At 43.6% G+C, this 22,838-nt stretch overlaps 1 protein-coding gene and 1 long non-coding RNA gene across 2 annotated transcripts; both read left to right on the top strand.

Annotated features, from left to right (window-relative positions):
• The first annotated feature begins 1,861 nt into the window (after positions 1–1,861).
• LOC116993582 lies at positions 1,862–16,371 on the top strand. Its single transcript, XR_004417335.1, has 4 exons — positions 1,862–1,948; positions 4,172–4,274; positions 15,758–15,889; positions 16,312–16,371. It is a non-coding gene; the product is annotated as an uncharacterized LOC116993582 (long non-coding RNA).
• A 15-nt stretch (positions 16,372–16,386) lies between these two features.
• KBTBD11 (kelch repeat and BTB domain containing 11) lies at positions 16,387–20,703 on the top strand. The gene has a single exon (XM_033054371.1). It carries the CDS (start codon positions 16,387–16,389, stop codon positions 18,157–18,159), a length of 1,773 nt encoding a protein of 590 aa, XP_032910262.1. The 3' UTR covers positions 18,160–20,703.
• The last annotated feature ends 2,135 nt before the right edge of the window (positions 20,704–22,838 follow it).

Raw genomic sequence — 22,838 nt, 5'->3', positions numbered from 1 at the left:
CACGTATTCAGAAAGCATAGAAGCAGAGCCAGAATGATCTCATATGATCTCAGATACTATACTGCTGCCACTGTCACATAACTCTCATCAGTATGAACAGAAGTCAGGCACTTTAAGGAGAGACAATACTCCACAGAAAAATAGAACAACTGAGATTTTAAAAGTGAAAATAGTTTCCCATAGCTGTATCATTTAATTTTAGTGTCATCTTGAATTATATAGTATTTAAAGTAACATGAAGTAACAAGCAAGAATATTAATTCCTCATGTCACAGAGAGGAGTTATTTCTGGCAGCTTTTAATGGATCAGCTGTATCACATGGAAATTTCTTCCAGGTAGCCAGGAATAAAACCATGTATAAAACTTATATTCTAACCTTGTAATGGACCCAAATCAGGGGACAGAAACAAATTTGCAGTTATGCTAAAGCCTTAAAACTGCAGTTATGTTAAAGATGTTACGTTACTGTCTCTTCTAAGACCCTGATGACACTTTATGGTTGTTGCTTATCTATTTGATAGCACCCAGAAGAGCACTGCCTCTCTCACTTGAGATGAGATGTGACCTCTGCTTGAACACCAGCCTTCTGGTTAAGGGCTGCTCTGAAGTCAGTGCACAACTTGAGTGGAGCCAAGGATTTCAAGTGGTTACAGTTACCAGTACTGCGTGCAAGCACTTTAGTTTAAGTGCTAAGTAAACACATAAGTTTTTAGCACAAATGGTGTCAAAAAGTAGAAGCAATGGGACAAAATGAAGGAGAAGACACCCAACCACGCTTAGCCATCACAACCATGATGCTGGAAGAACATAGAGTTGCAATGGCCACGCTGCCAGCACAGAAGCAATTAATTGTCAGGTTATTTTGAGACAGGAGCCGGTAGTGGCTTTTCAAGTCTGCTCAGGAGTGTCTCCCAAGGCCAGGAGCCACTCACTGGGCACTGCTGGGGAACCAGTCTGACAGGACCTTGGAGTCAGTGGAGAGGGAAAAAGAGAAAACCTGCAGATGAATAGTGTTTTGAGGCAGCAGTATCATAGGAAAACTATATATTACAAAGACAATGCGATATATCCCAGCAACAGGAACGGGTCAGAAAGACCGGGATAGGACAGCACGTCTGCTGTCTTGGCAGAAATCAAACTGCAGCCTACGGTGGGACTTGAGCTGGATCAGGTACCACTGACTGCCTGTGTCAGGAACAGACCCAGAGTACAAATAGCATAACGTGAAGAGTTTTTTGAGAAACTGAAAAGAGTATCTAATTCTGGGAATCCTGATGAGAGTTGAGCTTTGAAGCGCGGGAGAAAATGGGACCCTGGTGCCAATCGCACCTGGCCTCCACGGCGTTGTTCCCCCGCCGGCAGGCACCTGGCTAACCCGAGCTCGCTCCGGCAGCCTCCCCGGGCCCCTCGGGGCTCCAGCCGGGCAGCGCTGCGGCTCCTGCGGCACAGCCCCCGGCCCTGCCTCACGCAGGGGAGCGGCGCCGCCGCCCCGCTCGCCCCCGGCACGGCTGCCCGGCCCCGCCCGGAGGTGAGGGAGGGCCCGGCGCTGCCCGCCCGGCGCCACACGGGGGGAGTTTCTCCTCAGCGCGGGCAGGTGGGGCCGCCCGCCCGCCCCGCCTCAGCCCCGCGGCGCAGCGCGGGCATCCCGCGGCGTTCCCGGCTCGGCCGCTGCCGCTCGCCGGGAGCCGCCGCCACCAGCAACAGGTCCGTGCCCGCTCCTCCCTCCGCCTGCCAGGCGAACAAAGGGGCCGAGCGCGGCCCCGCGCCCGCCCGGCCCCTCCGCCAGCCCGGCCCCTGCGCTTCAGCCATTTGCCTCGCCTGGCATCGCAGCGCCGCTCCCGCCCGCCTTCCCGGCCTCCCCCGCCCGCTGCCGCTGCCTGCCGAGACGCCGGGGCCGCTGCGGAGCTGCCCCGGAGCGGTGCGGGGCTCGGCGGCCGCCGCCGAAAGGTGAGCGGGGAGAGCGGGACGGGAGCGGGGCCGGGGGACCGGGAGGGCTGGTGCCGCTCTTTATGTGCCGGTATCTGCGGTAAGGACCGCGACGTGGAGCCGCGGTAGCCGTGTGTGTGAGAGAGGGGCTGCTGGAGCACTGTCAGGTTTGATCGTGCTCTTTTCCCTTTCCTCTGGCCGCCTTAATCCACCTCCCCTGGGCAGCGGGGAGGCCGGGCATATCCCCATATCCCGTATCCATATGTCGCAGAGGAGCCAACCCTGATGCCTGCGTATTTTATTTTATTTTTTTAATCCTGCTGACCTATTCAAAATCGAAGTGACTCTTTACGCTAACCTATAGGGATGTGTAACAGCAGGAGATTGCTTCCCGCTATGAATTCTTCATGGCGTGCTGCCCCATCCTACTAAAACCGCATGCAAGCCCTGGGTGAACATACACGAGCAGGATTTTGCAAGGATGAGAGATGCTTCAAAAAACTTGTACTGAATTTCAGTAGGTAGGTTTTTATGTCTGGTGCTTTAAAGCAACAAAAAGACTTCTGAACCCAAACTTACATGTAGTACAGAAAACGATAGTATTAAATCCTATAGCCAACTTTTTTCACCCATCAAGGAAAAAAAAAAAAAAAAACTCTAGAAAGAATAATATTCTGTAAAGCTTTTCCACAGCAATTAAGCCAAACAATAGAAAACTGGAGCAAAAAGCTAGGGAAAAAAAGTAGGGCAATAAAAAATAGAATAGCAATAAAATAGAACAATCCTTCTGTATGATCTGAGAAGCAAAAGGGCTTCTCTGTTTGCTAGGGACTTAACCATCTGTCTCCCAAAAAGGAATTAAGTGGGATGTTTGTGGAAAATAATAATTAAATTGTCAGTAATATTGACACAGCAATATTTCCTCCCTTGTTTAACTGTTTAGCCCATCCTACTTATTCTGTGTTCTCCTCTTCCCAGAAACCATCAACAGCATGTATTCACTCTTTAATTAGGACATCCAGTACATGCCAGTGGGATGCTCAGGTCGTCCACTGCTAATGGCACTGTCTGATGAGAACCTGCCAAGAGCCAAGGACTGGTCCCATGCCTGCCCCAGCTCCTCTGTGCTCTGCAGGACTCGCTCCTGGCAGTGCTGCCACTGAACTCAGTGGTGCCACTTAGAAGCTGGACTTTGCAGGACTGCACCTTGATAGTATCAAAAGGCTGAAATTGGTGGTAGCTTCCTTTCTTCTACAAATGCTGTGTTTGCACCACTTTTCATTATAACAAATAGTCTAAAGCGATGGACAGACTTGAAATGTCAATAAATATTAGAGCACCATTATTTGGCAGGAACATTCAATGGAAGTCATTAACTGGCTTTACTATGGTAAAGCAGGATTATAGTATTTAGGGCTGGCCTAGGTTACCATAGAGATGACGATGTGGTGAGATGACTGCATCCAGATCCTACTTACCAGGGGTTTCAGCATCCTGTAGTATCCTGTTGCAAGAGGATATTAGGGGCAGCTGACTGCTAAAGAAGGGTATAATAAAACATGAAAGGAAATCCTGCAATTTCTTTTAAGGTAGAATTAAACTTTTTTTTTAATACTTTTCTTTTCTTGGTGGGATCCTTTGTGGATTTTGCAGGGATTTTTCTGTTTATCCCTGCTGACGTTATACAGCATTGCAGTTGGGAGCCTGTTTCTTGCCTCTGAACAGAAGCAGAAAAGTCGTTTTATACCACTTCACATCCTTGAAAATACCCATTTAAAAAATTAGCTCATTTTCATTGTAATTTATCTCATTAGCCTTCTCAGGACATGATATTTTTACTCCTGGTGTTTTATTTTTCAGTAAAATTGTCACCATCTATTGTTTCTGCTTCATGCTTGCTCTTGGTGTTGTTTTGTCAGCGAGCAGGCATGATTAGTTCCTTTCATGGAAGAAGAATTACTTTATAGCAGTTCAAGATTTGACAACCAGTTTAACCTGATGTATGACTGAGCTGTCATTGAGCAGGAAGGGACCCTGCTCTTTCCCTAGTCTGGGCCTTACATTCCTGCCCAATTCCCTGTGCCAGAACTCTTTACCATGTGACAACACAGTGAATGGACAGAGATTTTGCCTTCCTCCTGTAGTTAATTAAGCAAGCACTCAGTTTACACTGCAGATGTTGGGATTTCAAGTGGGGGTAGTCCTGTGAACAGAGTGCTTAAATCTGTGTGTAACTCTCTGCAGGATCGGGACCAATTTGCTGGCCATGCTGCACCCTTTTCTTCATCCTAAAATGCTCCTTGGATGCTAACTGGCAGCTGTGGCTTCGGAAGGATTGCAAGTCTGGGTCAGTATTGTATATTGGAGATTGAGTGTTAATGCAAAAAAGAGCTGGCTGGGTTTTTTTGTTCTACACTACACATTTGGTACTTTCCAGTTTCTTTTTTATATCTCATCTGCGAGGATGGCAGGAATTCATGATTAAGCTGGTTTATTTAATGCAAAACAAGCAGGGGAATATATCCAGTGGTTCTACAGATTTTGCACCATGTGTCGGGGGAGAAGAAAGATGTGTCACATAAATGCTTTTCAGGTGTGATGTTTCACAAGCTGCCATTGCTGTGCCTCTGGCTGAAACAGACAGGTTGACAGCCTTTTTTAAGTCACTTGGAAACACGCCAGAAATCTTTCTATACAAATCGACATATGTTGGTCAAGCAGCTTTCATGCTGTTATGTTGTCTGTCACAACATGATTTGCACTAATTGAAGTTATTTTACATTTATGCATTCGTAGATTAGCACAAGCTCTTTGTTGTATTTCTGGACACTGACTCCTCCAGGAGTACTTAAGGAGCTAGGTAAGTTTTGCATCTCAGCTTTGGATCTCTAACTGCTGGAAGGCTCCTGGACTTCTGAATCATTTCAAACTATCAACCTGTCAGAGTTATACAGTAGTTTTGCTTTTTTTTTCTTGGAAGCAGTTCTGTTTTTTTCTCTTCCCCCTTTCTTGTAAGTAGATTGAAAAAACAGGCTCTAGACTCTGGAAATGAACTATTATTTCTGCAACACATATTTTAGGTGCTAGACAGTAAGAACTAAAAGCCAACCCTTTGCTGTGGAAGTGGCAAGTGAACAACAAATGTTCTGATTCTGTCAGTCAAAGACATGTCTGTTCATGGAAGAGTTTTTCTCTTATCCTGTAGCTTTCTTTCATCTTTCCTTTTACTGCAACTCCCTGCATTGCTTTAGTTCAAAAAAAGCTACTGTTTACATTCATCTGTACAGTTGTGGTGGATTAACCCTGGCTGGATGCCACATGCCTACTAAAGCTGCTCTATTACTCTTCTCCTCAGCTGGACAGGGGAGAGAAAATAAAATGTAAGCCTTATGGGTCAAGATAAGCACAGTCAGCTATCACTCACCAGTTACTGTTATGAGCAAAACAGAGTCGACTTAAGGAAATCAGAGTAGGATAATGAGAAATAAACCAAAACCTTAAAAAAAAAAATCTTCCCACCATACTTTTCTTTTTCCCAGGCTTAACTTTAGACTTTAATTCTTTACCTTTCCCCCTCCCCCAGTGGTACAGGGACTGGGCATCGTAGTCAGTTCATCACATGTTGTCTCTGTTGCTCCTTCTTCCTCACAATCTTCCCCTGCTCCAGCGAGAGCTCTCTCCCACAAGAGAAGGTTCTCCACAAAATTCTCCAGCATAAATTCTTCCCATGGGCTGCTGTTCTTCACAAAGTGCTTCAGAATGAGTCCTTCCCATTGGGTGCAGTCTTTCAGGAGCAGACTCCTCCAGCACGGGTCCTCTGTGGGGTCACAAGTTCTGCCAGCAAATCTCCACTGTGGGCTTCCCAGAGGGTAATGGCATCCACAGCATCCACCTGTTGCAGTGTGGGATCCTCCAAAAGATGCAGGTGGGTCTCTGCTTCACCATTAACCTCCATGGGTTGCAGGGACACAGCTGCCTCACCATGGGATGCACCACAGACTGCAGGGGAATCTACTCCAGAGCATGGAGCACCTCCTCCCTCTCCTGCACTGACCTTGGAGCCTGCAGAGCTGTTTCTTTCACACTCCTGTCTTCTCTGGCTGCAGTTTGCTCCTGCACAATAACTTTTTCCTCATCTTAACTCTGTCATCCCGGAGGTACTGCCACCATCACTGATGGACTCTGCCTTGGGCTGAGGAGGGTTTGTCCTGGAGCTGGCTGGCACTGGTTCTGTCAGACATGGGGAAGCTTTTGGCAGCTTCTCACAGAAGCCAACCCTGCAGCCCTCCCGCTGCCAAAACCTTGCCACGCAAACCCAGTACAACAGTGTAAGAAATTCAGATGGTCGTGAAGTTAATGGGAATTTTCCTTGACTACAGTGGGGTTGGGATTTAAAGTGATGTCAGACTCTGGCTTTATCAGGTGGCAGTTTCTAGTTTCCAGGCTACTAGTACAAGCCTCATTCTCTTCAAAGCCATGGAAATGAAGTACACAAATATACTTCTTCAATAACAACTGATACTTGAGTTTTGAAGCTTGATTTCCACAGTAGATGCAGAAACAGTAAATGTCATTTGAGTGTCTTGTAGTGTGAGCTTTGGAGTTTGTCAGTGCCATGTGTCCCAAGAAATTTTAAGTTTTGATATAGGAAAATGAGGGCAAAGACTGTTCATGTGCATTCACATGATAAAATTCACTGGTGCTGCTGCTTGTTGTTCAAGTCTATACCACTCATTCTCTGTGATGGAAGGCCTTTGAGACAGGCAAGAGAGTTGGAAGAATCTGTCCAGTACCTGGACAATATTTCTGCCAAGATATTTTGCAGCCTTATGGGAAATAAAGATTTGGATTGAATCCCCAAAACCAGGCAGCTTTTCACATGACAGTGGCTGAAAAACCTCAGTATCTGTTTTGAGGAGATGTTGTTGATGTGTATCTAAAATCTTTCCAGTCAGAAGAAACCAAAGTTTAAACTTCTGACTGAAATAAATCTCTAAATGGTCAGAACCACAAACCAGGACCCCTGAATCTAAGCTTCTTCTCACACCTCCCAAATCATAACCATAAAACCAAACATCTCTCTGTCTTGCATTCTGATGTAAAAATCTTACTTCTTACTCTGGGTCATGGCTGTACAGCTCTGTCTAAATTGTAAACTAATAAATGCAAGGATAGCACTGCTGCTGTTGAACGTGCTGCATATATAACTCCATGCATTAGCAACCCTTTATTCTGCAGCACTTGAAAATGACAAGTTTGAATCATAGATTAGTCAGACATGCTACAGTCTTTACTTCTACTCTGTGTCAAAAATCCCAAAAGCAGATGGGACAGCTCTGTGATCATCATCGCCCTTCGTGGTTGTGTTGCCAGTCTGTATGTCTCTTCAGAAAGAGCAAGGATCATTTTGGGGAAAGAGAATTCAAAGTGAAAAGCAGCATGTACATTTCTTCAAGGTATTCAGGGTGATCTATTTGACACCTGCTTTTCTATCAAGCTATTGGCCAAAACACAGAAACTGAATAGATGTGAGATGAATGATTTGAGCAGAGCAACCAACGTTTTGACCTAATTCATCCAGAAGTTACTGGCTTGGTGCAGGAGTAAAATTCTTTGGTTTGTTCTTGCAGAAATAAGATTAGATAACCAGGCAATCTTTTCTGTCCCCTTAATTTAGACACCTGTCTGCCTTGTTCAATGGAAAAAAACATTATAGTGAGAGATACTGAATTGCCTGCTCTAAATTCTTGATGTAAAAGTTGAGCTTAGTCAGAGAAATCTGTGCCAGAAAACCTTTGCCTGAACACTCAGGTTCAGCATACGAAATTCACATTATAGTAAAAAATGCTATGCATCCAAGGCAGAAAGTATCAGGCCATGAAAATAAGAGTATTTTAATAAAAACCTATTTTATTTCTGTCTCAGAATGATCAGCAAGCATTAGCTTCTACTAATGTCAACAGCATGCATTACACTAAATTCTCTCTTCTTTCCCTGTTTAGTTCCAATGATTACATGAAGTAATTTCATTCTTTGTTAAGCCCTCAGTTGCATCATTGCTGCTAAAAGCATTCCCATTGTTTGTTGAAATCTGACCGTAGGGCTGACAGCCTACAGGTACTCCTGACAGTAAAAGCTTGTCACCAAAGTACCTATGACTGCAGCATGCTTGGAGATCAGCAGAAATGTTTTTCAATCTTAGCAGAAGCCAGAATGGTTTAGATCTCCAGGCAATATGTCCCTGACCCAGTAAAGGCAATGGAGAGAAGTACAGAAGCTTTGCTTTTGGCAGGGAGCAGAACCCAGGATTCTTCTTCCTCACCCTCAAAAAACATTTTTTATTGTTTCTCTGAAAAATAATACTGCTTTAATGTGAAGGAAAATAACCTTTCTTTCATAGACTTGATGGTTTGGGCACTTGGTTGATATTTGGGGGTTTTAGTCTTGTCAGGCAAAGGAAGGGGTAGTGACAAGTTTCCCATGGGGCTTGGTCAGAGCTCTGATCATTTTACAGAAAGCCAAAGTAGCAGCAAGAGTCAGTACTGCCATGTTTTAAAGGAATTTAGGTTTATTTTGCAGAGGATTCTGGGCTGAGGCACCCAAAGCAAGAACTGAAGTCCCCTGATTGCTCAGGCTAAGTACTTCATCACCACGGTCTTAGGTAGTTCTCATGCACTGATTTCTGGGGATCCAAATCAGTTGGCATCTCATTATCCCCACCCATGCATATGTGTGCAGAACCTGTGTGTATGTTCCAGATTCCATTCCAGGAGCTGTGTACAGATAGATCAGCAGTGCTGTGCAGCTCATACAGGAGAACTGGGAGATGCATCCCACCCACAGATCAATTCTGTGTGGGAGTATGGCCCTATGTCTATCCCCCTTGGCCAGATTTTCATTAAATAAATAAAAGAAGTCAAACTGCTGTGAGTCACCTAGTAGGTCACAGTTACAGAACCAGCAGCAAAGTGTACCAGCAGCATTTCTGCCCTGGCACAGAGAGAAGTCTGTGCAAGCTGATTCCTTTCCTTCTTTCAGATTAGGGCTGTCATGCTGGAGGTTTTGCTCTGCTATCTGATCTGGCTGTCTTAGGTCTTACATCTTTGCTGCAATGCCAACTGCCAGATAAACCTGCCCTCAAAGTCAGCCTTTGCCGTGTTTAGCACTGTGGCGGGTCTCTCTGTATCTGAATCCAGTCCAAAGTCGAGAGACAATGTCTGCAGGAACCTGGAATTTTTCTTGAAATCAAACTACCTGTAATGTAATTTTTAGTTGCAGCTAGAATTACTGTAAACCTTAAGTCTGAAGAAGTATCTAGACAAAGAAGCCATATATGGTCTCCAAAAACGAGAAGGGTGCCATTCACCATGTATCTAAAGGACCTCTGCCTTTCTTAGCATCACTTAATTAATTTGTTACTAAATCAGTGAAACTGTTCTGTTTCTAAAAAATGGGTTTTTTTCCTTCTCTTAAGTACCAGATCTAGAGTTTGTCTGGGAAAAAAAGTAAATTCTTTATTGCCTCTTCTAGACTTTCTTTTCCTAGGTATAAGTCTCAGAAAAATGGGACTGTTTGCTTCCCTTTGAAGTCTATTGTTACCTCTCACATTCGATCTTTCTCAAGCACATTGGTGACATATTTTGGCAGATTTCTTGTGCTTTGGGCTCTTCAAACTGTATGTCCTTTCCATAATGATAAAAAAAGCAAAATCCAGTTTTATCTTAAAACAGGGATTTAATTTCCTCAAAAAATGTTGTGCCATCTTCTGTATTAAGTGGAATACAGATCAGGTGTGTTGGAAGAGTGCAGTACTTTTATGGAGATCAAGTGCTGTTCTGGAATGCAAAACCAAGCCTGACTCTACCTTGATTTTCAAAAATACGTCTAAACTAATTTGCTGGTTTGCTTGACTTGGCTTCTCAGTGGATATTCTCCTCCTTCTTTGTTAGTACCAACATTGCCAAAGTGTTTGTAGAGACTTTGAATATGTTTGCAATTTGTTGACGATGCAGTTTAATACTGAAAAGCATTTCTGCAGTCAACATTACCACATTACAGTACATTACACACTAATGCTTAAATGAGGCTTTTAATCATCACAAGCTGATGCTTTGCTTCAAGTCAATGCTCCTGGTGTGTGGCAATTTTCAGAATTTAAGGTCAGAAGGGATTTCTAGATCAACTAGTCTGCTCCTGTCAAATTTTATTTGCCCTTGCTTCCCAAGTGCCTTCCAGCAAGGCATGTACTCAAGATCCCTTTCATCATATCAGAATAAGGACCTTCCCATGTCAGATGAAATGTCCACCAGACCATCATCCTGCCTCCTACATGAATCATAATCCAGTATTGACAAAAGTATACGTCAGGATAAAAATATGCGTATCTCCATGGCATACTTTATTGTCTTTGAATATTAATATCCTGACAGTTTTCTCACTCAGGATCCTTCTAAGCTGAATTCACTTTCTGAGTTTTATGTATAGATTTCCTTAAGTCCATCCTGTACTCTCCCTATCAATTATAGTAAACTTTAACTAACCACAAAATGTTCTAGCAGTCTTTTTTTATCCCCTTCAGTAGCATAAATCTTTCGTTTTGTTTACACTTACACTTGGTTTGCTGGGTTTCTTCACCAGCCTAAGAAAGCCTTCAGCATGCAGAATTTTCATGTGCCTACACTTGTGTTCAGTCATCAAGTCACAGAACAAACATACCAAGCGCTGAAGAAGTGTCAGCTCTGCATTTCTCAGTCTGACTAAGGCTTGCTGTACTAGTTCTCCAGGCTACTAGCACAAGCCACCTTTTCTCCAGAGCCATGTGGCTGTTAGAGGGTGCCTAGGCTAGGTACCACCTTTTGGCTTGGGAGCTGGTGTGCAGCAAGGAGACAGAGTAAGTCTTTGTGTGGTTGCAAAGTTCTGTTCTGAGTCTCTCACTAAAATGGGAGTTTTTTATGTCTCTGAAATAATTTGGTACTCTTCTCTGTCTTCACAGATTTTTAAATGCTACTTCTAAAACGTAAAGCCTTGAACATACATGCTTCCATCCATTCAAGCACCATGTTCCATTGCAAACCTACTAATGCTGAAGGGTAACATTTTCCCTATGGGAACTCTGTATTTCCCAGTACACACCACATTCAAGGATGCATTCATCCTTTCAACTGTAGCACCACTCTAGTAAGTTTGGTACTGCTGTCAATTTAATGTAATGTAGCTATGCCCAGATATGATGAAAGCAACCAAACTTCAGTTTATCACAGATATGACCACATACTCTCATATCTAGAAGTGTAGCTGTGACCCCATGTGCAGAATTAGCAGCAATTCTGCATAAAAAAAATTTATTATATACAGTATGGTGTTGCCATGCCATACTTACCTCTTGACCTGTAATGTATTAGTGATAAAGACACCATATGAGTCCTGGAGTTTTTCCTAAAGGTATTGTAATCACTCAAAACTTGTTTCTGTCTGGGTTTTTTTAAGGGATATTGGAGAGATCTTGAACTTAATCTTTGCTAGATTTTGCTTTTGTAGGAGTGTTATTTCCTTTTTTCTGTGAGAATTCCTGAGAGACACTACTCCTCCCTAACTATTTCTAAAGAGTCTAAACTGGAAGGAACTCAAAACGATAGTTTCCTTCTTTAGAAAATGTTTGTCTCTATGGATATCACTATTAGGAAACCTTTTCTGTGGTCATGATGACTGTTTAGAACTTGTATATTTTTAGTTTAGATTTGTTAGCTATAATATAGATTTAATCAGGCTTTTGATAATATTTTTATTATGATTTATTTCCTCTCTCTCTTCCTCCCTGCCCAGAAACACACAGCCTTTTCTTCCTCTGAGTTTCTGATGAGGAACTGCTGTCCACATGTTTCTTGTGTGGTCTGTAGTCATAAGCTGCAGTTCTTAAATGTTTGTTTTTCTTTGTGGTTGTGTGAAAATGTTGTAGGGATAAAAAATACCTCTATTACATATTGTCAATATTACATATTGTCAAAAAATTACAGCACTTTCAGAGGTCAAAATTTGCATCCACCCTTGATTGTGAAGGCAATACTATAAAAGCCATATATCCAGCACAGAGCAAGACACTAGAATTGTATCATACCTAACATTAAAAGAGGGCAAGAAAAATAATTATTTTTCCTGCTATTTTTGTTGAGATGGCACATTGTAAGACAATTGTACTTTTTTCTTACAAAAAGGAGGTTAATCAAGTGGTTAAGATTTGGAGTTTAAATCTGTAATAGGATCCAAGCAGTGCCGACCCTTTCAGAGAAATGGCATCTTTATGTTCCAGATGTTTTCCTCATTTACAAAGAGAACATTTTTTTCCTCCAAATTTCACAGGTCAACTCAGTGACCAGGAGTGTTACAGACTATTTTTATAAGGATGCAAACTGCTCTATACTTGACTCTGCATACTCTTCACACTGGCCAGTTCTACTTTTAAGTCATTGTTTAGTTTTTAAAATAAATCTAAGGGATGTTTTTTCTCTTTTGATGATCCCACCTCTTTGGATGCCTTAATCATCTCAATCAGAAGACGCCCCTATCCCAAGAGACTTCTCTACTGAAATAAAAATTTGGCAGTGTGAGTTTTTATAAAAGCATTTTTTCTGGGCTAAGGTGGAGCAGAATGGATATTCTGTAATTTCCGAACTGGTAAGTCTCCTGGGGAGGATACCCTGCTTATGTAAATTAGAGTTGCTTATGGTAGGGAAAGCACTGCTTTTATTTACCATGAGACTGAGTCAGAGCCATTTCATTTGTGAACTGGAGAGAAGTAACCCAATTCCTCCCACATGCACATATTCCCCAGAGAAAGTGGGTCTTGCTAGAGGAGGTGGTTTGGATCAAAGGCTATTGACACTGCACAAAAAAAATGAGGAGAGAACAATTCAATACAAGTGTTTAATTGGATTTTATCAGAAGGACTGCCAAGTGAATGCAATGCCAGGGAACTTTACCTGCAGCTCTTCATTACAGTTTCTCTGTCAGAAAAACTGTGCCTTCTTATCTGTGCTGTTACTTGAGCAGTGTCTCACAGCATTTGAGGTTGGGGCCACACATTCAGGATATTGTGTGTCATTGCCAAGTCTGTAAATACAGCTCATGTTTGTTGGCAGCTCCTCTGTCCATTAACATTACATCATCCCTAGAACCAAACCCATGATAATGAAAACATTTTCAGACCAAGCAATTCAGCTTGTGACTTAAAAGCCCCCAGTATAAAAGGTTACCTCAGTCCATAGGTACTGTGTACTCTCTCTTGTTTCCTTTTCCAGTACCCATCCTGTTTGTGAGTTTTGAAAAAATGTTAAAACCAAGTTTATTGTAAGCCAGATGAGATCGTCTGGTGGTCAGATTCTTCTGAATTGTCACAGCTATCAAGTATCTTCCGCAATTCTGTACTTTTTGAATATTCTGTGTTGCCAGAAGCTCTTTGCTCAGGTACAACTCCTTGATCACTGTAGATAAGAAAAGAATGGAGAAGGATTTCAGTTTTGTATTTCAATCAGGCCCTTTCAGCATCATCCTGTTCTGTACTAAATCCATGACCTTTTAACTCAGATCAGTTGTATTGCTCAATAATGGAAAAGTTCCACAACTTCTCTGAATTGTTTTTTCAGCTTCATCTTTGTGTAATTCTTGTATTTTGTTTTCAGCTAGACAGAGGTGCTGAGATTGCTGGAGTGGTCACTGCTCTCATGGTCATTGACAAAATCCTCCGAACCTTCTTTCAGCTTTTCTAAATCTTCAGCTTCCCCATATAGTTCCTTGTTGCCTTAGTTGCATTTGGTACTTTAAGTCCTTCTCATGCTCAGCATGAAATTCAGCATATGCTTGGTAATTTGGATATACCAGAGGATAATTTTCTTCAGAATTCTGCTGTTTGCCTTTAGCAAGCAATGCTATCAGTCCTTCCTTCTACTGATTCCTCAGGGGAATTGTAGTGGGTTAACACAGGTGTTTGTTACAAGCTTCTTTCTCAATAACATTTGAAATGTGTCAAATCAAACTTTTAAACCAAGCAGATATCTGAAAATGAGAAAAGGTATGATTACTGTGCTTGAGCAGGATCCCACACTTTTTTCCATTAGCTGAGAAAGTTGAAAAGGTAAGTTTTTCTGGTTATTGTTTTAACTACTTTGAATATTCTAAATGGTGATTTTCCTTTGGGACATAATGCAAGAAATACATTTCACCATAGATATTACTGGTATTAGAGTTGCTGATTTTGACTTCTTTCATTTAATCACCCATACTTCTAATTTTTGGTAGCATTCTCTTTCATTCCTCCTTTATAGTTTCACTTGAAAAATCAATCCATAGACCAAGAGTGTGAAACTGTATGAAGTTACTGAATCCTTCTTGTAGGGGGGGTACATAAGTAGAAGTTAGGAGAAGTGGTGTCAGAAGTGAGGTGTCTGGAATGGCCAGAATATTGTCAGTTACAAGAGCTGCTCTGTGTACTGTTAAGACTCCATGAAAAACAGAATCACATTAACAGGGATGCTGTCCAGTTTAAGTTATTAATGAGCACATCTTCTGTAGATACACTGAGTGTGCACACAGATCACTGCATTTGTTCTTGTCTGGTTAAAACCACAGAAAACTCAGGAAAGCTTGACCTACAGAGTTTGTGTTTGGATGACAGGAAGTCTGCCACTAAAGCTAGCCAAAGTTCATACAGTCATAGAAAGTTCCTAAGTACCAGATTTTTAAACACTCGGATGAGGAATCCAAAGTTGGTGAAATATACTCATTTTAATAAGTTTTAAAATGCTGTTGTTATGGTCTGAAAGTCTCCAATATCCAGAAATCAAACCTTAGCATTGATTGAGTCTAACTGAATATGATTAAATGCAGTAGAAAGTCCAGGCAAGTAGATAAATAAATAAAAAACCGTGAGGGAAGACTGATATTATCATTTAAATAAAGTTTGCATTTCAAGTATGGGCTTCTACATTTCCTGTCTGTGTCAGGGGGTTCCAGACAATGTCACTTACCAATTATGCTTTCAGTAAAAAAAAATCAAAAAGTTAAATCTCCCTAATGCTAATTTAACACAGTAAATGAATCATGTCTGCTGAAAGGAAGCCACAATGCATATTTTACATAGAAATGAGTGTTCCTTGAGGACTGTGAAAAAACTGACAAAGGGGATTTTAATGGAAATTAATAACCTCCTTAAAAATAGAATCAGGGCTGCAGATACTTATTAAATTATATTAAGTACGTTTAGACAATTTTTTATGCGTCACTCATCAAAACTTAAACCAAATCTTGATGCTTGGTTCCAAGTCTGGGAAATTCATAAAACAAATATGTGGCAAAGAAATGGCACTTCATTAAATTCTAAAAACTGTATTTGTGAAATGAAGGTACAACTGGGTGGTGATTGTGCTGACAGGAACTAACCTACTTACAGCTATGCCCTCCTGCCTTTTCCCACAGGAGACTTTATGTTCTAATTATCTATCGTGATTTTTTTTCCCCTTGCTTCTACTTTTTGTTAACAGAAGCTATAAATCTTTGAATAAAGACATGAAGCAATCTTTATGAACTCTGATTAACACCTTGCTAATGTTTTATAGCTACCTACGCTGCTACACAAATGTGAGATTTCTCTTGTCCTAAGTAAAGGAAAAAATAAGTTAATGTGTTTCATAAACACCTAGGATTATTAGCATAAGATACTTTAAGATACTCTAGGTATATTATTAAAGGAGGCATAACTTTAATACTCCCAAACTTCTGACTAAACAGAGAATATATCGTTTTAAAAATGATCATCTTCTTACACTTTGTTTTAAACAGGGGCAATGCATATGGGGAGCACCGACGTGAAGAAAACTTCCCGAAGGTCATGCAAAGGCAAACTCGGCTAGTGGGGAATCGCCTTCCAGAATAGACTGCAACCTCAGCCTTCCACTGAAAGAGTTGCACAAGGTGAATACATTGTGGTAGTGCTTCTAACTATCTGCCCTTAAAGGAGATTTTTGCTCATCACCCAGCACGGTGTGGGGATCAGTTGTCAGGAAAGGGACTGCAGTGCCTGCAGACTGATTAAAATTTCTGCAGAGCAGTGGGAAAAGCAGAATTGCTTTTCAGGCCGTTGAGGTGCTCATCGGGGCCATCCCCCGTCCCACCGAAAGAGCTCAGGTTTTTGGGGGCTGAGCTAGCGCAGTTAGCCGCCGCAGGGGTGGATCCCCCAGGGAAAGGAGAAGCGGCGGTTTAGCCCCGGAAACCAGACACAGCCCCGCCTGCAGAGCGGCGGCCCCGAATACCGATCCCGAGAGGCGGAGGGGGGAAGGCAGCGGCGGGGCGGCGGGGAAGCGCGGATGCTGAGCGCTGTTGGGTCTGTCCCGCAGGTGATGGCCGCGCCGCGGCGGCCGGCAGCGCTCCGCACGGACCAGGCGCGGCGCCGGCGCAGGTAGCGCGGCTCCATGGAGGGCAGCGGCGCGGCCCCCGAGGAGGAGGAGAGCGGGGCCGCGAACGGGGCTCCCCCGCCGCCGCCGCCGCCCACGCCCGCCGCCCCCTGCGGCTTCAGCTCCTCCCTCTGCTTCAGCGCCGCCGCTGCCGAGCCGCAGCCGCCCGCGGCCGGCGGCCGGGTGGTGCAGAGCCAGTGGGAGATCAACAACGCCGCCTGCCCGCCGGAGGAGGAGGATGAGGAGGTGGTGGGGCCGCGGGAGCGGCCGCCGGAGGAGCCCGACCTGGTGATCGAGGTGTCGGGCCGCCGCATTCGGGCGCACAAGTCGGTGCTGGCGGCCAAGAGCGACTATTTTCGTGCCCGCGCCTCACGGGACGTCCTGCGGGTGAAGGGGGTGAGCTACGGGGCGCTGCGGCTGCTCATCGACTACGTGTACACGGCCCGCATGGGCGAGGTGCGGCACGACAACCTGGCTGAGGTGGTGAGCGGCGCCCGCGTCCTCCAGATGCCCTGTGCCCTGCACTGTGCCGCCGAGGCCATGCGCGCCCAGCTCTGCCTCGGCAACTGCTACCAGCTCCTCTGCCTGGCCAAGAAGCAGCGGCTGGCGGAGCTGCGGGAGGCTGCCTATCGCTTCATGAGCGACCATTACCTGGAGGTGCTGCGGGAGCCCAGCGTGTACGGCCGCCTCAGTGGCGCTGAGCGGGACCTCATCCTGCAGCAGCGCATGGATGCCGGCCGGCCCTGCTTGCTGGTGGCCGAGGTCAGCGACGCCTTCGAACGGCCGGGTGGTGGCAGCCGGCCACAGAGCCGCGAGAGCAGTCGGCCACAGAGTCCCTCCTCCGTGGTGTCGCTGGAGGAGAGTGGCTCCCTCATTCACTGCTACCACGAGGCCAGCGGCGAGTGGAGGGTGCTGACACGCCTGCCCGAGGAGGCCAATGCCAAGGGCTGCGCCATGTGTGTCCTCCACAACTACCTCTTCCTAGCAGGGGGCATTGTGACCGGGCCGGCGGGCAGCGAACCCAGGGCTCGCCTTTCTGACAAGGTCTTCTGCTACAACCCCCTGACTGACACCTGGAGCCAGGTGCGGCCGCTGGCTCAACCCCGCTCGCAGCTCAAGCTGCTGGCCCTGGATGGTTACCTCTATGCTGTGGGGGGCGAGTGCCTCTTCACTGTGGAAAGATATGACCCGCGGGCCGACCGCTGGAGCCCTGTGGCACCTCTGCCCAAGGGTGCCTTTGCTGTCGCTCACGAGGCCACCACTTGCAATGGGGAGATCTATGTGTCAGGAGGCTCCCTCTTCTACCGCCTGCTCAAATATGACCCCAAGCGAGACGAGTGGCAGGAGTGCCCTTACAACAGCAGCCGCCGGCGCTCTGCTGACATGGTGGCCTTCAAGAGCTTCATCTACCGCTTTGACGTGAGCAGTGGCCGTGGTGGGGAGCAGGGCCCCGGCGGCGGGACGAGCGGCGGTGTTGAAGTTTTCCGGTACAACACAGTGGCCAAATGCTGGAGCCAGTGTGCCAGCCTGCGGCCCAGCGGTGGCCCCATCCAGCCCTTCCGCTGTGCCCCCTTGGGCAACACCATCTACTGCGTCAACCGGACCGGCACCCTTCGCTTCAGCCTAGCCCAGGACGGTGAGGTGGAAGCAGATGGTGGGCTCAAGGGCACCTTTGACAGCGAGCTTCTCAAAGCTCCCTTGGATGCCAAGGGTGTCCTCCTACCCTTCGTGCTTACCCTGCCTGAGAGGCTGGACAAAGCGGGGGACCAGGAAGGCTCCCTCCCACTTTAAGGTGGCCAACCTGGCTCTGGCTTCCTAGCAGGGGAATTGGGTTGCAGATCCACAAACTCCCATCTGCAGAGGGGACTCTCTCTATTGTGTTTGCAGAGAAAAGGGACTTCCCCTTTCCTCCTCTCTGGTCTCAAGATGTTGAGCTGGTTTTAACTCAGTTGTAACTCTTCTCATGTTTGCTGTGCTTTGTGTGAAAAGCCAAGCACACAAAAGTAAAAGCTGCTATAAAGGATAATCTCTGGATTATGTTTGTGCCAATCCCCAATCTGTGTAAAACGTTTATACACCTGAATTTCTAAAATATTCTGACAACAATGTCATAATGGGACGTTAGTGTTGGTTGTGTGTTTACATGTAGTTGCTATCTGGGCTGGAGCCTTTTCTGTCATTTGTGGTTTTTTTCCCTCTGGGATGATACTGAGGGATAAACATTGCTGGCAACATAGTTTAGCTGCATTTGTTTTCATGTTAAACCAACTATTTCCTGTGTTTAAAAAGTATAGGAAGAGCATTTCCATCACAGCCTTTCATTTCTGGTGCAATAGATGGTTTAAGGAAGCTGTGGCACTGTGTTAGTCCCAGGAATTTCAACCACAGATGATTTAACAGATACCAAACTTAATGTTTTAAGTAACACAAATGTGTGCCACATGTTTTACTTGGAATACAAAGAAAAAGAAAAAAAAGTCAAGTTACCTTTATAAAATGTGGCATTTTGTGGTAGATATGAAATGTTGATATGTTCTTTATTTGATAAAGGCAATGGTTTCTGTATGAAAAAATACTTTTACTTTTTTTTTTTTTTTTTTTTTTTGATCACAGATTTTAAATTAAAAATGAACTGAAGCTGTTCAGACTGCAACCAGTTTTCATGACCATGTATGCCACTAGATCCAGGGAAAGGCTTTGTACTTCATATGCTCTTTAGTTAACTGCAGGTCAAGGAAGGTTAGCCTAAAACGACCTGTGGCAAAAAGTCTTTCCCCACTTATTTGAAGACCATCAAAAGGGGACATGGAAAATAGGAATGTGCTACACATGTTCATTATATTGTGCACTAGCATGATGTTTTTTCCCTGTCTTTTGATTGAGAGACTACTTTATTTATTTTGAACTAATGATTGCTGTAATCAATAAGTCCTTGTTAATTGCAGTACGTGCTGATGGCATACACTGTCATTGTGATTTTAAACTGCCCAGGAGTGTTGTTTGTGGGGCAGCATCCAAATGAGGCAAAACCATACAAAACTTCTTCCTGCCTGTGGAAAGTTGGAGCACACTTTTTGTCATGTTATTCAGAACTGGAAAACAAAAAATGTCTGCACAGACAGACTATATTGAAAAGGGCACATGCGTTTATTTTATACATTTTATATTTTAAAGAAAAATCAATAGGCAAGACAAATGTTCCAGCTTTGTGGTAAATCACTGAAAAACCTTTTCAGAAAAAAGAACCTGTGTTTTTGCTGGTACATTTCTATATATTCAGCATGGACTTGTATGGACTGTGGAAGAGAATTGTTGATACTCAAAGCTCTAGTACAGATTGATATTTTAGAATGACATGGGGACCTTGCATCAAAAAAAGCAGATAATTTTATGTTTTATTACGATGTTTTTTGTTAAACAGGACTTTAGCATTCTTACGCATAATTGCTAGTTCCAAAGGAAGGCAGCAGGCTCTGTCCTGTGAGACACCGTCTGTACAAAAGAGAATAGTGAACTTCATAGATAATTCTTTCCTTCACTTTAATGTTTGGGGCTTTTTTTTCTCTTCTCATTGTTGTTGCACAGGGTTTTAATGCAGCTAATCTGGTTAGTCATTCTGTAGAAAACAGTGGTCCAGTCCTAGAAGTTCTTAGCCAAGTGAGCCTGTTCCCTAGTGAGCTAATTAAAGCATCAGCCAGGCAGGAGCTGTAAGCCTGTGGAGTGTGACATTTATCTTAGCCTCAGTACAGGTTGGTGCAGTGGAATTTAACATCCTTCACAGAATATTTGATTTAATTCTCAGACGAGAATCCTTGGAAATATTGACTCTAAATTAAATTACAGCATTGTAGCTTGAGCAGGAAAGAAAAATTACATGTTTGCTTTCAGCATAATTTTTATATTAACTGTAGAAATTATTTCAAGCTGTGTAGTGCAATGCTTAGGTGCATACCTAGAGTAGAGATGTAAGTGCTAGGCCAGATTTTGAAATAGTAGCATCACCAGGAACACACACAAGGAAATGTCTGTTTTATCTTGCAATACAACACAGTCTCATCGCTTCAAGACTTACGTAGTATAGTTCTTATACTACAGCGCAGTTGAGGTATCAAGCCAGGTTTTGCATTCCTATTAATTAAGCATTAATTTAGCACTTTCATTCTGCTAATGCATGAAAATGCTTCTAAATGAGTTTTGGGAAGTTTCCATGACTTAAGATGTGACAATAATCCACAAACTTTTGGGATAGAATGAACCATATATTTTCTTCCAATATTTATTGCTGTACACTATGAAGAAAAACATTTAGAAGTAAGTTCTGCAGTTATAAGTGTTCAACAAACCTGCAGTGGTTTGTATTTTTGCTAGCTCCTATTTTTTAAAAAAGTTAAATCCAGTGCTTACCTGCTTTCACTGTTTACATAGTGTCAGTGGGGAGAGTCTGGGCTTCATTAGTAGCTGTCTATCAAACCTGTTTCCTTTGTACACTGCGTAGTCACAGCCTGATGATTAACAGCAGAGGCATGTTTCTAGCCAGATTTCCTACTCCGTGGCCTCTGTTTCCTCACTGGTAGGCCTGAGGCAGGTTTGCTGAGAGTTGTTTTCTCCCCCAATTATATCTTTACAAAGAACCCCTCCCACCAAACTTGGCTACTAAAACCAGATTTTAGGTAGTCTCCAGGCGTTTAAAGACTGAAATTGTCATCCCAGAGCCCTATAGTTTTAATTAAACCTAGCAACAACTGTCTCTTTGACATGTGGAGCTGCTGAGCAGTTCCCTCCACTCACTTGGAACTGCTCAGAGCAGTTCCACACCTACCTAACAAAAAGGGCCAGGCCACCCTCAAGTTGTGTTTGCATATGATTTGCTTCTAAAACAGCCATTTTATCTAGAGTAGCCTGAAGTCTACCCTATTTGCATAGGAGCACAGAGATCGGTATGTGCTTTCTTAGCCTGCAGGCATTCATTCCACTCTTCAGTCCAACTCTGGTTGTCAATGGACTGAAGGAAATCTTGGAGCTAGTCCATGATCTCTAAATATTTAGGCATTTTGCATTGTATGTTAATTGGCTAAAAGTCTCACAAATAATCAAGGTAGTCATCCTCAGTGATCTGAGACTAGCCAGAGACATAGTTTGCTCTGCTGTCTTTCTTCTCCCTGAATCTTACGGTCCTCCCATTTTAATGGGACACACAGGAGAGAGATAATTGTCCTAATTTTTCAGGGAGTAGTTTTTCCTCCCTAGACTACTCCTAATTTCAAGGTTGTCTGCTAGAGAATTTAGGCTTGAATTCCCTTAATATGAGTAAGGACTGAACTCAGGGGAACCACCTCCTGCAGCTCTTTCTTGGGTGAGCTTCATGCAAATCCTCCAAAAGCACGCATAGGCTACTGTACATTGAGTTCTGAGTAAATTCCAGGCCCCACCTCCTGGATGGGTAATTCAGCATAGATTTAGTATGAGTGGCTACAATCAGGCAAGTTTTCTCTGGAAGGCTTTTGCAGACAGGCTCTCTGTTTTGGGTTACCAGTCTGAGGTGAGCTACTCCATGCACTGTGCTGGGCAGCCAAACAGGGGATGGGGATTCTTCTCAGGGGTGCCCCCTTAGCAAGGAGGCGTTGCAGTACCTAACAATGAAATGCCTAAAGCCTTCATTGAATCTAAAACTAAATCCCTATAACAGTAAAGAAATGCTGTTAACAGATGAAACTTTACTGTTTCTATTAACTATAGAAATCTTAATTGCAGCAAAAGCATATGTACAATTCTGTTTACACTTGAAACTAAGAAAAACAAAATAATTGGCAAAAGAATAACCTTGTTTGATCAAAACTGGCACTGTTAAGCAACTTGGGGAGGATGTCAGTTATACCCTAGTGATGACTAAAAATGTGTAGTCACTGATGTAAATTCTATCCACAGAAAGTTTATTTGTAAATAAATACCTGATAAAATTTAAAGTGATAAAAGAATAAATTTCTCAGATGAAAGCCATACCTCTCCTGTGCTGTTTGATTGGCTCTCAGAGTGCTGTATCCCAATTACCACTATTCATGAGTGGCTGTTGCTTTTCCTGATTTACATCATGTATTCCATTGACTGCTCCGTAGATGTGTTAACCTTCATTATCACAAAGCTTAACAGTAGTGCTGGTGCTTTGTATCTGGACTGATATGAAGTGTTTTCTGCTGGAATAAATCCAGATCTAGACAGAATCATAACTTTGGGCTTTTGTTTTTTCCTAGTAGCATTGCTCCTGGGAAACTTAAAAAAACACAAGAAGATGAAACAGTTGTACTGTTCAGCAGTCATAGTAAAAAGTATTTTATTGATTTCTCTTTTTTTTGCTGTTGTTTTGCACACCAGATTGGTGCTGGTTTAACAGAACTGTTCTGTTTGGCTATTACCAATAGTATGAGTCCAAGTACTATTGTAGCAAAGTGTGTTTTACCTGTTTGCTGCCTAGC

The sequence above is a fragment of the Catharus ustulatus genome, chromosome 3 (genome assembly GCF_009819885.2).
Source record: "Catharus ustulatus isolate bCatUst1 chromosome 3, bCatUst1.pri.v2, whole genome shotgun sequence".
Taxonomy (NCBI): domain Eukaryota; kingdom Metazoa; phylum Chordata; class Aves; order Passeriformes; family Turdidae; genus Catharus; species Catharus ustulatus.
Note: the sequence above shows the minus strand (reverse complement) of the source record. Positions and strands in the feature narration are given on the sequence as shown.